Source organism: Vulpes vulpes, chromosome 3 (genome assembly GCF_048418805.1).
Source record: "Vulpes vulpes isolate BD-2025 chromosome 3, VulVul3, whole genome shotgun sequence".
Lineage (NCBI taxonomy): Eukaryota > Metazoa > Chordata > Mammalia > Carnivora > Canidae > Vulpes > Vulpes vulpes.
The window spans coordinates 137,396,534-137,412,596 of record NC_132782.1 but is presented as its reverse complement, the minus strand read 5'-3'; the positions used below and the strand labels follow the sequence as shown (position 1 = coordinate 137,412,596).

Here is a 16,063-nt window from a genome sequence, read left to right as displayed (position 1 = left end):
ACAGAAGGCAAAGAAATCGTATAAATAATCTTAATATAATGCCTTGATTATTGTGGAATTTCAGTTAGTGAGGCAGGTGTCACATGAAAAATATATACAACAGTCCAAAGAGGCCCTTGAAGTAATTATTATCAGCTCGTTAATATTAGTTAGCATTTCATTAATTCATTTATTCACTCAACAACTAAGCCAGTGAACTGCAGATGTGACAGATTTCAAAGAGTGTTGGTTAACCTACATAGCCCTGCTTTTCCAGACTACCCCATCCAACACAACTGCCCATATTTCTCTCTCTGGCTGAAAGGTCTGTTCCTCTGCTGATTCAGATCATGTGCCACGGCAAAGGCGTTTTGGGGAGATAACATGAGCCTGTAGAAAGCGCAAGCCGGGAAGAAGTGCTACGTAGCAGATTAGGACAGATCCGAGGATCCTAAGGGTTGAAGATGACGCCCCTTCACTGTGGGAAGGGGAAATATCACTGTAACTACATCAGTACATAGTAGACTTCCTACTGCTCAAAAAGAAATAAATCTTCCATGACCTACTGTTAGGTAAACACTAATGACCATCATTCATGAAATGTCCTATCCTATAAATTTCAGATGGATTAATAAATTTATTACAATAACTTTAGGAAATAGGTATTATGTCCACTTTTCAGGTGAGAAAAATGAGGCAAGAGACACTCCCCAAGGTCACAGAATTGGATGCAGTCTGGTGTTCCTATCCCCTATATCAAGCGGCCTCTGGCCTCCCGCAGAGGGCCACCGGATTAATATAAGAGTGAAGCCAATTTAAAACGTATGCCTCAAAATCTGACAGGGGAGAAATATCAGTGCTTACTTTAGTATCAGGAAGGCCAAAATTTGGAAGGTTTTACTATAGGAATAAAATGAAATGGATGATTAAACATGCGACAGTCTCTTGACAGGACGCTGGACTACCCTCATCAAATGAGCACCATTTCGAAAGGCAGACACAGTTGTGCCATATGGCCTACGACACACTAGGAAGTACTCAAATAGGGTTGGTTATATGCTGATCAGTTTAAAACAGGGGGGCCGGGATCCCTGGGTGGCGCAGCGGTTTGGCGCCTGCCTTTGGCCCAGGGCGCGATCCTGGAGACCCGGGATCGAATCCCACGTCGGGCTCCCGGTGCATGGAGCCTGCTTCTCCCTCTGCCTGTGTCTCTGCCTCTCTCTCTATCTCTCTGTGACTATCATAAATAAATAAAAAAAAATCAAAAAAAATAAAATAAAACAGGGGGGCCATCTCACCAACCCAAAGGTGTGGCAAAGGAAAGAAAAGGTAAAGAGAATGGGACCTGTTACTCTTCTTGCTTTCTGCTAAGGCAGGGCGAACAAAAGCTGAACTGTCTCAGGGAGAAACAAATGCAATATGCTCTTCTCTCAGCTCATGTATGGTTCGATCAACTAAGTAGTGATGTTTGTGCGGAATAAACAAATATTAACTATAAGCTCTATGAGGCGTTTCCAGTGTGCATGGAACAGAGACAAAATAAGGGGGTGGGGGTAATCCCTAACCGTCCAAATTTGAAAGAAACCACCAGCTTCTTGCCATGCCACTTGATGCCAATAGAAACTGTGAGTCTTGAGCCTGGGCTTTTAGCCTGGCAATAGGGGGAACCCCAAGCCAGATGGCATTTTAAATCCATTCTCCTCTCTCTCTCTCTCTCTGTCTCTCGCCACTAACCTGCCCTGGGTTTAAAGCCATCACAGCCATTTTCACAACCTGCAAAAGTAGTCCCTTTGCCTCGAGACCCCAACAAGCTCTAATCGCTATAAGCTTACAAACACAGAAGAGTAAAAATCATGGAATTTGTGAAACCACCACTTCTGGCTGAACGCACAGCCGCACACACCCGACACCCTACACCCGGTACAACGCTTCACACCCAGCCTGCGGCTCAGGAACAACCGCCCTCCTGGCTCGCGTCCCTCTCGGCCGGACTCACTTGCGGTCCCTAAAAAGTAACTCGGGGCGCCCCAGGTCTGTGGGCGCCGACACCCGATGACCCGGCCGGGCCGGCCCCGGAGCCGTGGGCAGGACCTGAGGGCTTCAGGGTCACCAGCCAGCGCCGACCCCCGGAGTCCTCCCCGGGGGCCCCCGTCCCCCGCCCGAGCCGCGACCCCCCCCCCCCCCGCCCCGCTCCCCGGGGGCGCTCCGAGTTGCGCGGTCTTCACAACACTTTCGTCTCCGCAAATAAAAACGCCTGCGCGGTGGAGTCCCCGCCCCACCCACCTGCCGGAGTCGCACAACCACGCTCCTTCGGGGCGTCTGGGAGGCGCCCAAGCTGCGCCGGCAGCCGGAGGCGTGAGCAGTGAGCTCCCCGCCCCCGTCTCTCTGTCTCTGTCTCTGTCTCTCTGTCTCTGTCTCTCTGTCTCTGTCTCTCTCTCTGTCTCTCTCTGTCTCTGTCTCTCTCTGTCTCTGTCTCTCTGTCTCTGTCTCTCTCTGTCTCTGTGTCTCTCTGTCTCTCTCTGTCTCTGTCCCTATCTCTCTGTCTCTGTCTCTGTGTCTCTGTCTCTGTCTCTCTGTCTCTGTCCCTATCTGTCTCTGTCTCTCTGTCTCTCTCTCTCTCTGTCCCTATCTCTCTGTCTCTCTGTCTCTCTCTGTCTCTATCTCTCTGTCTCTATCTGTCTCTCTGTCTCTCTCTGTCCCTATCTCTCTGTCTCTGTCTCTGTCTCTCACACAACCTGTCCCCCGAGAGCCAAGTAGCGGCCGAGCCGGGGCGGGCCCCGCGGTCCGGCGGGAGGGCCCGGGGCGTCCCCGGCCGCGCCCTCGCGCCGCCGGGCCGTTACCTCCTTCCTCCGGCTGGGCGCCCCGGGCCGGGTGATGAGGGCCGTCTCCTCGCACACCACAGCCACGTCCTCCACGAAGGCGCAGTCGGGCAGGCTCTCGTCGGCCGGCAGCCGCACCACCTGCAGCCCCAGCTTGCTGCCCAGCACGCCCACGTACAGCTGGTGCTGCCGCTCGGCGCGCGCGAAGTCCACCTCGTCGCCCGGGGCGCGCCGGAGCGCGTGCCGGCACAGGGACTCGGGCAGCGCCCGCACCACGGCGTGGGTGGCCCGGCCGAAGGCGGCGGGGTGGCCGAGCGCTGCCATGGCCGGGGGCGGCGGGGCGGCGGGGCGGCGGGGCGGCGGGGGCGGCGGCCGGGCCTCCCGCGGGCAGCGCGCGCCGAGCCTGCAGCGCCCGGCGGCTCCCTCGGCAGCGGCTGAATGCGGCGCCGAGGGAGCCCGGCTCGCGCCCGGAGCCCTGCCCGAGCCACTGAGCATGCCCAGAGCCCCGGCGCCGGCCCGCGCGCAGCCCGCGCGCCCACCCCCCGCGCCCGGGGCGCTGCGGCCGCGGCGAGCGCAGCACGCGGAGCTGGGCCCGCGGACGCGCGGGGCGCGGGGCGCCGGGGGGTGGGGTGGGGGCGGGGGGCGCGGGCCTGGGGGGCGGGGGGCGCCCCGACCGACGTTACCTGGGTTCGGCCGCAGGTGCACACCGCGCACGCCGCGCACCGACCCCAGGGCGCGCGTGGACGCCGTGCGGCGGCTGGAGCGGAGCCAGGGCAGGGCTTCCTGGCGGCCAGGGGCCGGGGCGGAGGGGACGGGGTGTTTGTGGGTAAATACCCCGACCTCTCGGTCCCGGGCTGCGCAGCACGCGGCACCACCCCCAGTGCCTAGCGGGAGAGGCTTTCCCCACCCAAGCCTGCAGATGACCCCTCACCCCAGGTGGGACCTGAGATTATGCAAAGGATGTGTGTGTGTCTTCCCGTCTGTGAGTCCAAAAACACACGTGGAGCAAAGAACAGAGATGTAGACACTCCCAGTATGTCAAGGGCAATAAGTTGTCACAAACAACGGGATTCTGGTGTGTCGGTCTCCAGGGCCTGCGGACGTGGGGAGGCAGAGACCAAGCGGAGCTCTCCCCTTGCGCAGTGTCATGGGCATCACAACTTCTTGTCACCAGCGAAAAGGGCTTCCAGCCTTCTCCCTGCCATTGCCTTCACTCCTGCACAGACTCGGGCGTTCCCCACGGTGTTTGTTGAACGTTTCTTTTTCTATACACCTCAGGGAGTGCCTTTCCCTTCCTAATGGCACTATTTTTCTCACCGTTCATATCGCAGATCAAATAATCCATGGGTTCTGTTTCTTTGGAGGGGAAGACCCACTTCAAAAACCAAATCAGGGGCACCTGGGTGGCTCAGCGGTTGAGCACCTGTCTTTGGCCCGGGGTGTGTGATCCTGGAGACCCGGGATCGAGTCCCACGTCGGGCTCCCTGCGTGGAGCCTGCTTCTCCCTCTGCCTGTGTCTCTGCCTCTCTCTCTCTGTGTCTCTCATGAATAAATAAATAAAATCTTTTTTTAAAAGTCTCATTTAAAAAAAGAAAAGACGCCAAAAGAATCTCAGGTAATACTCTCTTTCCTTCAGATTCTGTAGCACATTTCTAAGTTACAGTTTGATTAGATCATGGACCATTAGATTTGAATGAGACCTTAGAAATCCTCTAACTTCCCGCCCAAAGGTCCTGAATTCCAGCTAAAACATCTATGACAGTCATCAGATCTTTACTTGAACATTTTAAACCTCTCTTACTTAAAAAGCATATTCTACATTTCAAGAGCTATAATGGCTAAAGTCTTCTTTTTGGGGCTTCAAACCCACTGGTCCCAATTCTGCATTACCTCACAAGCTAGTATTCTTTCACAAGACTGCATTCACATTATCCGAAGACAGTTCTCATATCTATGCTGCCCGACACCACCCTCCCATCCAATCCACCATCTTGACCCCTTCTAGGCCTTGAGCCCCAACCACCAAAACATAAGTAGTGATTGGGTTTCCAACATTCTGATTATCTTCCTTTTGACACACACCAGTTCGCCTGTTTCCCTTTAAATCATGGTAACTGGAATAGAAACAGTTCTTCCTGTGTGTCGTGACCAGCACAGATGACAGCAGGACCGTTGTTCCAGATGCTAGGCTTCTATTCACACCGCCTAAGATTGCATTCACTTTTTTGATGATCTAGTGCCAAGGCCTGTGCCACAGGCTTCTTGCCAGATTTCTGATTCCAGTTTTTAGGAAATGTAGATTTCTAGGCGCAGATCTAACTGAGGATCCTGCAATGATTGTCCCTGCTGAGCCCAGAAAAGATGTGATCTTCTGCTTTCTCTCCCCATCTCAAAGGTGACTTGAATGTAAATGCCAGATGATGAGGAGTTTCTCAGCTTCAAAAGTGAGGGGTCTTAGTTGAAGGATAGCTCTCACCCTAACAGAGGAGAATGAGGCTAAAATTAAAATAACAAACCTTTAAAGACCCTTTTTGTTCCACTTCGAAGGCAAAACTCTCAGGGGACTCAGGCTGTCCTATCGGTACTAGCTTAGTGTCAGAAAGCACTTAATGGTGGCCTCGGACAGGGATTCTCATTAATGCTACAGCTGAAAGCTAGCCGGTGTGCCGAGCTTGCCCTGGCTAACTTATGGGACTTTGTTCTTCCCCTTTTCCCAAAGTTGAGGCTCCATCCACCTCCAATTGGCTCCACCTAGTGACCTTACTTCATGCCAGTGCCCTTGTAGAGCCTAAATATTTTGCCTGCCACTCAGTGCCCTAGGCCTAACTTTGAGTAGGGTCCTGTGTACCACTCTGAGCTCCTGTCAGCCCAAGCAGCTAATTAAAAGTGAAAGCCATGTCTTTCCATACTGAAATTGGGCTGCTGGCTTTTAAAATTTTAATCTTGTAGTTATCCTTATTAAATGCTGTCGGCTTCATTCCCACTTGCCTAGTTTTGATTCTGTCATCTTGTGCATTATTTATTACCTCTAGTTTTGTGTCATCTGAAACTTGATAAGCATGCCTTCTGTCTCCTCTAAGCAGTTGTCAAAAGTGTTAGACTGTATATGTCGGTGAAAGGAATAAAAAGAACACCAACTCCAGTAAATTATAGTTTACGTGCCTTCCTGCTTGAGTAATAAAGGACTGTTTTTAGGAATATAGACTTTATTGAGCCTAATACATTTATAAATTCATTTTTCCCACAAATATTTATTGAAAATCCCCAAGCTACAACACCATATTACATACTTCAGAGACATACAAGAAGCATAAAAACATGATCCTTGACCTTGAAGAGCTTACAACCTCACTGGGAAAACACAACATCCCAAAATGAAGCCATGACAAGGGCACATGAAAGGCACAGACAACAAAGTGCTAAAGGAATTGAGAGAAAGAGATATCACTGCAGCTGGTGGGTGTGGAAGAGAGATGCTTGGAGGTAATGGACTTGGTTTAGGCCTTGAATAATTTTTAGGATGTGAATAATTGGAAGGAGAAAATGAGAATTCTAAGGAAAAGTATGTGCAAAAGCCAGACACATGTTCCAGGGATAAAAGATCAATTTGATTCACACACATATCAGTTAAGATAGCTCTAGTTGCTACAACAAACAACCCCAACAAATATAGTGGCATAAAACTGGTATAAGTTTATCTCTTGTTCACTTAAAATCTAACATGGACATTCCTGATTAGTTCCTGACTCTTCTCCCAGAAACATGCAGGGGTCCAGCCTTCTTCCATTTTGGGGTTCCAACACTTCAAAATATGGCATCCAGGCTCACCATGCTCACCTTCCTTACGCTGAAAGAAAGGAAAAGAACATATAGCAACATGTGTGAGAGGCTTAATGGGCCAGTCCAGGAAGTCATACATATCATCCCTGCTCATATTCCTCTGGCTAGAACTCAGTCACACAGCTACCGTAATTATAGGGAAGAGCTGGGAAATGTACTTTTCTGTGGGCCGAGAAAGAATTGGAAGCAGGTCACAGAAACAGCTAGCAGGGTTCTGCTCTAGAGTACAACGGGAAAAAGAGTAAATAAAGGTAGAGAGGTAGGCTAAGGTTTCCTCACTTGAGCAATGAAAAGATAAATGATGTGGAGACTGAGTGTACCTTCTAGAGCCAAACTCTGTGGATGGAAGCATGGCTCTCCTATTTTCTTGTATGATCGTAGACTTGTTTCTTAAAGGCTCTTTGCCTCAGTTTCATCCTCATCTATAAAATGGGAAATGATGAATCTACTATCATAGGGTTACTATGAAGGTTAAGTTAGTCATACAAGGTGCTCAGAAAAGTGCCCAGAATAGTACCTAGCACCTAGTAAATATTCAATAAATATCCATTGGCAGATTGTGAACAGAAGGCTTTGAATGTGATTTCCTACCAAAGATCAAACCATATATCCACAGTCACTGAAATATCACAGTCACATAGGTTGCTTTCCAACAGAACTCATGGCTTTCGTAGATTGACAGACCAAACCTGACCCACAAATGTAATCATAGATTCTATGCATATTTATTGAACCCTTGCTACATGCTATGTACTGTGCTAGGCACTGGGGATGCAATCATAAATGATGATCTAGGGTTTATTATATATTTATTTATTTAAAGCATACATGCATGGGGAAAGGGGCAGGAGCAGAGGGAGAGGGAGAGAATCTCAAGTATGCTTCATAATCAGCAGGGAGGCCAATGCAGGGCTCAATCTTAGGACCTAGAGATCATGACCTGAGCCAAAACCAATAGTCAGACACATAACCAACTGATCTACCCAGGCGCCCCAATGATGTAGGGTTTATTATGGTCAAATTGTTCTTTTTGCTCTTCCACACATTTTAAGTTTTTTTTTTTTTTTAAGATTTTATTTTTTAATTCATGAGAGACACACACAGAGAGGCAGAGAATAGACAGAGGGAGAAGGAGGCTCCCTGCAGGAAGCCCAATTTGGGACTTGATCCTGGGACTCCAGGACCATGCCCTGAGCCAAAGGCCCATGCTCAACACTGAGCCACCCAGGAATCCCACGTTTTAAGATCTTTATAACCAATTCCCTATTTAAATTTCCTCCATTTGAAATACCCAGATCTGTTTTCATTCTCCTGGATGGACACTGATACAAAGGCAACTTTAAAAAAAAAAAAAAAAAGGCAACTTTTCCACTGATAATATTGCTGGTACCTACATTTGGAGTCAATTTTAGATAGCAATTATTTCAGGATTAAAATAGACATTCCTGCATTAGTCCTTTCATACTCTATTTTTAGAAGATTCAAGATTTACTTTCAATGGGGAATGGGTGTGGGAATCCTAAAAGAGAATGAGAGCTCAAGGGTGTTCTCATCCATCCCAGTGCTAGAAATACAGATCAAGTAAGTACTATAAGTATGCATCCTGATAATAGTCCTTAGTGTTTACACATAAAAATCATTAAATTTGATGCAAGCAGAGAGACAGGTCAACATATTTATTCCTCTCATTCCTTTCCTACTTTCCCATGGTTCTATAACATCCACACCCTTCTATAACCATAGCTTCTTTTAGGGGGCTCCTTCTAGGTGATTCCAGCTCCTGACTAGCTTCTGATAACTACTTACATGGAAGTAATAAACAGCATACATTTCAAAACCCACATTTAAGCACATAACATTGAATATTCTTTAAAAAACAAGATGCCAAAAAAAAAAAAAAAAAAGGTCAACAGCATTTTCAGAAAGAGTATTCGGCAATATTCAATGTATAAGGAGGCTATGTTTAGGGTCATCCACTTCCTCCAATTTCCCAAAGTGTTTCCTAGCATCACAAATGTTGATCAGAGTAGGTGCAGAAGGGACTGACAGATCCAAAATAACAACTATCACATATGTGTTTAATGTAAAGATGTCAACAAAAGCCTCAAAGGTAGAATTCCTAGCTCCTATGTTCTGAAAAGAAGCAACTAATTTGCTACAGGTCAGCTGAACTGCTTGCTTAATGATGCTCCTCAAATTATCTACATCTAGGGGTGACAATGGCTTCCTGTTTTCGCGAGTCTCTGAGTACCTCAACATCCCTTGTTCATTGTTTTTACCCTGTCCATACCTCTAAACCCATTCTCTTCAAAATTCTTGGTTGAGTATGCCTATTTGTTTTTTCACCAGGGAGCTTCCTTGGGTAACTCACTTAAATGTATATGTAAATGAGAGTTATATGTAAAGTGGAAGTTATAATACCTTATTCTCTAGGTTGTTTTGAGGCTGAAATGTGATCGCATTTATTGTGCCCAGCACCAGGAAGTATTCAATTAATGATAACCCCTAATATTAATAGTTTTGCGCTCTTGAACCAGGCACTTTGATGAATACCAAAGTTCCCATCTGCCTTTGTGTAAATTGCCCATTTCCACCATGCAACACACACAAGTCCTTCAAATGAGATAACATATAAAGTGCTTACCTCAGGAGCAGGGATGCCATCAGCACTTTCGGCTCTTCAAAGCTCAGTTTTTTCATCTCATTACCACCCCCATATAAGGAACATTTCCCTTTTCTAAACCTCGGTAACCCTTTCTATTCCTCTCTTATGCTGCTTATTATCTTCTCTTAGCATTGTAATAACCCACTGATGCCAGAGTCTTCTACTTCATTACAACCATGTTAGCGACTAATGAGATGATCAAAGTATCCTGAACAGTACAGAATATTACATAAATGTATTGAGTCTGAACAAGTTGTGATGTTTTATGATGATTTGCAAAGGTTACTGTGGCCCTGACATTTTATAATTCTTTTTGTTTTCAGTTTCTTAGAGCTTTGGGCAACATTGTCTTTCCAGAACTATTTTGTATGGTTATTTCTTACTTAACTGTATGTGGGGCAGAAATAGATTGTGGGGAAAAATCTTTTCAAGTTTTAGGTAATCTAAATGCTATAGAAAAGAAAAACACTTCTCTGTAGTTGAAATTTGTGTGTATGTGTGTGTGTGTGTACATGCTCCAGGGCTTTGATAAGCTCCCTTCATTTCTTTATGAAATAAAGTTGCTTCATTTCCATATAGAAGAACAATGAACTGCCAGTGTTGTGATTCCAGGGAATTGTCATGTTTGCTCTTGTGGTATCATCCACAACTGTTTTAGCATAGCATCAAAACACACATGTCCTAGGAATCCTCCTTCCTGCTTCCTCTTTTGCATCAATGGTCCTATTCTCTCTTGGCTGCTGCTGCTACTCTCCTTCTTCTCCCCTTCCCCTCCTCCTCCTCCTTCTTCTTTTGTCCCACTGCTTTTATAGATTTTATTTATTTGAAAGGGTGGAGTATGAGCCAGGGGAAGGGGTAGAGGGAGAGGAACAAACAGACTCCCCTCTGACTGGGGAGCCCAACATGGGGCTCTATCCCAGAACCCCCGGATCATGATCTGATCCAAAGGCAGACACTTAACCAATGCGGAGTCCCTCAGGTGCCCCATGTCCTACTGCTTTTAAATGTTAGTGTTTCCCAGAGTTGTCTAGACTCATTCTCTTTTCCTCCAACTTTTCCTGTTCTCTGCTGTGGGTGGACTAATCTAGGTCCATAACTCAAATACCTTCTCAATGCCCGCAATGCCCAGACCTTCATTTCTGGTCCTGCAATCTCCCCTGAGCATCGGAACCGCCTAGGAAGACACCTCTGTTTGGCTATCCCACAAAAACTCAAAATTCAACATGCCCACAGGAACACATCATGTTCCCCCCAGAATCCTTCTCCTCTTCCATTCACTCAGAGAGCTGCTCAGGTTAGTAATCTGAATATTCTCTTTAGCTTAGCTTTCTCCTTTGCCTCAGCATTTAATCAATCATTATATTCTGATAGATAATCTTCCTAAAATGGCTCAAATCTATCCATATCTCTCCAAATACTCCACCTAGTCCAGAATATAATTATCGGTCTCCTGGATTATTGCAACAGTCCTCTTATCCAGAGTGGTATTTCTAAATTATAAATCTGGCCATGCCACTCCTTTGCTTAAATCCTCCAGTGGCTTCTCGTGCACTAAGAATGTAGTCCAAATGTCTTATCATGGTCTGCAAGACACCCTCTCACATCCTCATTCTGGTCACTTCCCCATCCTTTGTCTTATGTGGGCCTCTACACATGATGTTCTATCACCTGGAATGTGCTTGATCCCATCCCTACTTGGGTAGCTCCTAGGCCTCCTTTAAGACTCAGTGAAAGCATTACTCCTTCTAAGAAGACTTCCTTGAGCCCCCTAAGCTGGATGTGGTGGACCTGTATCTATTTTCACTCCCAACACAGTGCTGTACTTCTTGCTAGTTGAGAAGCTCTTGGCAGACAGACATCTTTTTATTGCTGAATTGTCAATTCATGTGTTGAGAGAATGCCCCATGTCCTACTGCTGAATGGCTTAATAAATCAATGGATAAAAAAAAAAAAAATCAATGGATAGCATACTCCTTTCTGGCCTCTCATCAGTCCACCTTCATAAGAATGGTTTTCGGTTCTTAGAAGAGGATATACCAGGCCAAGAGTCTATGATTCTATTGTTCCAAATGCCTGTTAATTGCTGTGCAGTAGTAGAGTTCATGGTTTGGATTTGAATCCTGGCTCTGTCACAGGTATGTGATCTTGTACAATTTGCCTAACCTTTCTGACCCTAATGCCCTTGTATGCAAAAGAGGAATAGTAATATTGACCTTAGATGGGTATGAAGAGGATTAAATAAAATTATCTTAAACAAATATGGCACATGTGTACCCTGTCCTCCTCGCTGGTTTAGTCAGTATTCAAATAGTCCTTTGGTCAAATCCTGGCTTCTGAACAATCCTGATCAATCAACTTGATACACAGAGCTTCGAGTTTTTCATTTGTAAAATGAATATGATGCCTACCTTAGGGTGTTACAAAGATTGAGATGATCCATGTAAATAAGCTTTATAGCATACAGTTAGAGTACTCAACATATGTTATCACTCATACTCAACAATCATCACTTCTGTGATGATGATGATGATGATGATGAAGAACAAGGAGGGGAAGGAGAAGAAGAGGAAGAAGAAAATATGCAAAACCTGACAATAACAGGCTTTCAATGAAATTTACTCCTTTTCTTTTTTCTCATTCCCTTCATGGTCAGGTAAAACTTTTACAAACCCATTCTAGGGCCAAATCTCATTACAACAAATTGTTGCCCAACTTTCCCTGACAAACGGGAACCATCTTGCATTGAATATTGGGTGAAAACTTGATTGCATTTTAAATAAATTTAGGTTATGTATATTCTATATGCTTGACAATGTAAGGGACAACTCTTATAAATAAAATCACATAGGGGGGCCTGAGTAGCTCAGTGGTTGAGCGTCTGCCTTCAGCTCAGAGCATGATCCCAGGATCCAGGATCAAGTCCCACATCAGGCTCCTTGCAAGGAGCCTGCTTCTCCCTCTGCCTATGTCTCTGCCTCTCTCTCTCCATGTGTCTTTCATGAATAAATAAACTCTTTAAAAATAAATAAATAAATAAATAAATAAATAAATAAATAAATAAATAAAATCATGTAAAAAATGGTGTCAGATTATTTCCCTGCACTTTTTTTCTTGCCAGCACCATTATAAAATTATAGTAGAGGGTCCTTTAAATTGAGACCTGCACTATGCATCAGTGGGCAGCTGGCAAACTTCTAGTGGTTTTTATGGAGACAGCCTCACCATTTCTATTACCTGAACTCTTGCTTCTGAGGTGCTTGTTATAGATTTCCTTATTTCACCCTTTACATATTTTCTCCTCTGAATCATCTTTCTTCAGCTCTTCATCATCATGAATTTATTTTTCTTACTCTTCGTTCCAGTTATCTATTGCTGTATAACAAACTGCCCTGAAACACAGAGGCTTAAAACAATTGTTTTATTTTGCCAATGGTTTGTAAGTCAGAAATTTGGCAAAGACTTGTCTAGGTGGCTCATGTCTGATCCGTGTGCACTTGGTTGGGGCAGTTGGAGCTGCAGGATTTACTTCCAAGAAGGTTCCCTCTCTACATCGCCAATACCTCAGTGTTCCCTGGCCTCTCTGTCTTCTGAGAGGCCCAAGGCCTCTCCCTGTGGCTTGGGCTTCTCACAGAATGGTGGTCTCAAAGTAGACTCACTTCTTAACTGATGGTTGGCTTTCTAGAGGGGAGAAGTGGAGGCTGATGGGCTATTTAAGAGCTACACATGGAACTAGCATGGCATCATTTCTGGCATCCTGCATTGGCCAAAGCTGTCATAGGTCTGGTCAGATCAAGAGAGAAGAAATAGCACTACCTCTTGATGGAAAGAGTGTCCATCATTATTCAGCCACACAATCTTTAAAAAAAAAAAAAAAGAAAAGAGAAATCCATGTACTACAGTTGGGATGTGGGTGATATTGTTAACTCATTTTTTAAAAAAATATTTTATTTTTTTATTCATGAGAGACACAGAGAGAAAGGCAGATGCATAGGCAGAGGGAGAAGCCTGATGTGGGACTCGATCCCAGGATCCTGGGATCACAACCTGAGCTGAAGGCAGACGCTCAACCACTGAGCCACCCACGTGTCCCTGTTAACTTATTTTAAAAGTGACAAAATTGAGTGTCACTGCCCAGCTGAGAGCCTCATACAAGATAAGGGCTCCACCAAGTATATTTCCCCAATAATGGGGAGTTTGCCAATGATTTGTCACCTGCCTTCAGGCCTCTTTTACAGCCTTTTACAAGTAGAAAGGCATCCCCTACAAACCTAATAATATCTTACATGAGAGTCACCTGGACTCAGAGAAATCTGCATGAAAAATTACCTTAAGGAAACATTATCTGCAGAAAATATACATCCTGGTGGTATCACACACATGAGTATAGTTTGAATGTAAATTAAGAATGACGCATGCCAAGATTATCTAACTCTTTAAATGTGATTTGTGATTCACACTACTACCTCCATTATATAAATATATATATATATATTTCACCTTCTATGTGAAACCCAGAGAAAAATGGGAACTTGTGTTCATACAGGTCATACATGTAACTACTTATTAAATTTTCCTGATAATTTATTTAAACATCCCAGCAAATCAATATATGCATCAATATAAAATGCTGCACAGATTATCAATAATTTACTAGCCTAGGTATATTTTATGCTTTATATCCTAACATATGGGCTTCAATTCTCCATTCAGTTCTTGAATTGCTTTTAGTGTATTCATTATAACTGAGAAAAAATTAATTAACTATGTCATCTGCCAACTCAAAAGTGGAAAACAATTAGAAAAGCCTTTAAAGAAAGATTTTTTTTTCTTCAAAAATACAGAAAGAAAAACAAAAGCAGGAAGATTACCTTGGAAAGCATTTTTTCCATCCTGTGGGCATTCTGTGATAGCTACATCATTTGAGGAGGAAAGGGGATAAAAATATTATATAGAAAAAACAGAATCACACTTTTATGCATCTTTAAGAAGAAAAGAAAGAAATTTCGACTCTAATTAACTTGCCAAGAACTCTTTCTGACATTCTAATTAATTTTAGGGATTAATTATCCTTTCAGTTGTAGCCTTCCTTCAACTTGTTAATGTTTCTTGAGCTTTGTAACATTGTATGCCTTGTAATATTTTGATGCTCATTAGAAATGGTCACTGGTAAGGAAGAGATCAGGAGAAAAGGCTGGGCATTGTCAGGAAACACGGATGAATATTAGCTGATGAAGAATGGGCTAACATTTTGGGGTATAGTCTTCAGGATATATATTTCTCTATAATACTGTATTCTATATAATTTTATACTGCTTTATAATATTTATTCTAAGAAATATGGTGAAAGTAATATGCCTTTTAAAAAGAATTATATTTCCATTGCCTTTTGAAAATTTAAGCATAATTTTTACTGTACTTTAAATTGTTTTGCTTTTAAAAGATTCATGGTTTGCTACAGCCCAAGAGGTAGTAACTGAATAGCTTAAAGTAGTTAATAACTGAGATTATTTTTCCTTCCTCTTGTTTTTCTTTTATAAAAAACACCAGAAGGAAATTAAATGCCTAATTAAATTAAACAAATTTGCTGAACTCTAATAATACCATGAGTCCTGTTTGCACCATTAATTGCTTATTGAGTATTACTACAATTTTTACATAGTCTGAAAGCAGAGTAGGTTTGGCCCCAAATCAAAACAGGCAGTGTTTGGGGCATCCCTGGGTGGCTCAGCGGTTTAGTGCCTGCCTTCGGCCCAGGGCCTGATCCTGGAGTCCCGGGATTGAGTCCTATGTCAGGCTCCCTGCATGGAGCCTGCTTCTCCCTCTGCCTATGTCTCTGCCTCTCTCTCGATGTGTCTCTCATGAATAAATAAATAAAATCTTAAAAAAAAAAAAAAAAAACAGGCAGTGTTAGATCTACATGATATATGGGAACAGGCATTCTGGAGGAGCCCATGTGAATATCATCAAAACACCAGAAAACTGAATATTGCTAGTTCAGTTTGCTAGGTCCTGTCTTAATCCTGCCAGGATGAAAATGGTGCTTCTAGCTTCCATCTGTTCGCCTCTGCTTGGGGAAGAGTCCTGTTGGGCCTAGTCAATTTCCTGGAAGAGTTCACATAGATCTGATTTGGGAATTTCCAGAAATGACTATACCCATCTTAACACATACTGGAATCTAAGAATATGACATTCCCTTGTCACATTATTCTAGAGCAGCTATTCAATTAAATTCAAAAAGCACATTGTCTGTTCTCAAAAGAAGGACTGCAAGCAATTAAAAGATGAAAGAGAATCACATGACAAAACAGCTACATCATCAGAAGCATGGGAGAATGAAACCATTACAGATAGTTCAACACTTCCCTCAGTAGGTCGAACTGACTTCAGGAGCGAAAATGCTCCAAGTCTGTGTCTTTTTTTTTTTTTTTTTAAGATTTTATTTATTTATTCATGAGAGATACAGAGAGACGTGGAGACACAGGCAGAGGGAGAAGTAGGCTCCCTGTGAGGAGCCTGATGTGGGACTTGATCCCAGGACCCCAGGATCATGACCTGGGCCAGGGCAGATGCTCAACCACTGAGCCACCCAAGTGTCCCTCCAAGTCTACGTCTTAAAGACACATGTGCTTAAGGGTCTGGGTTTTCTTGAAAGGTGGAAAAAATGTTATCATAAGCACACCTTACAAACATTTTAAAAATGTGAAGAAATGTGATGTTCTAAGTAAAAGTAATATTAATACAGCTGGCAAAAATGCATTTT

At 44.2% G+C, this 16,063-nt stretch overlaps 1 protein-coding gene and 1 long non-coding RNA gene across 5 annotated transcripts in view; both read right to left on the bottom strand.

Annotated features, from left to right (window-relative positions):
• DDAH1 (dimethylarginine dimethylaminohydrolase 1) overlaps positions 1-3,653 on the bottom strand; it is a 134,275-nt gene extending 130,622 nt beyond the window's left edge. Inside the window, exon 1 of one of the 4 annotated variants that reach the window (XM_072754711.1) lies at positions 3,482-3,653. Coding sequence is in view for 1 of the 4 variants with exons in the window: in XM_072754708.1 (XP_072610809.1) it covers positions 2,820-3,122 (303 nt within the window). In the remaining 3 variants the exon portion in view is untranslated. Of the gene's footprint in view, positions 1-1,975; positions 2,115-2,262; positions 2,769-2,819; positions 3,236-3,481 lie in introns of those variants that run through there. The other 3 variants (XM_072754708.1, XM_072754709.1, XM_072754710.1) reach the window with 3 other exon arrangements.
• A 2,333-nt stretch (positions 3,654-5,986) lies between these two features.
• Positions 5,987-16,063, bottom strand: part of LOC112924415 (uncharacterized) — a 97,148-nt gene continuing 87,071 nt past the window's right edge. Inside the window, exon 5 of the long non-coding RNA XR_012000789.1 lies at positions 5,987-6,645. This is a non-coding gene — a long non-coding RNA (uncharacterized lncRNA). The remainder of the gene's footprint in view (positions 6,646-16,063) is intronic.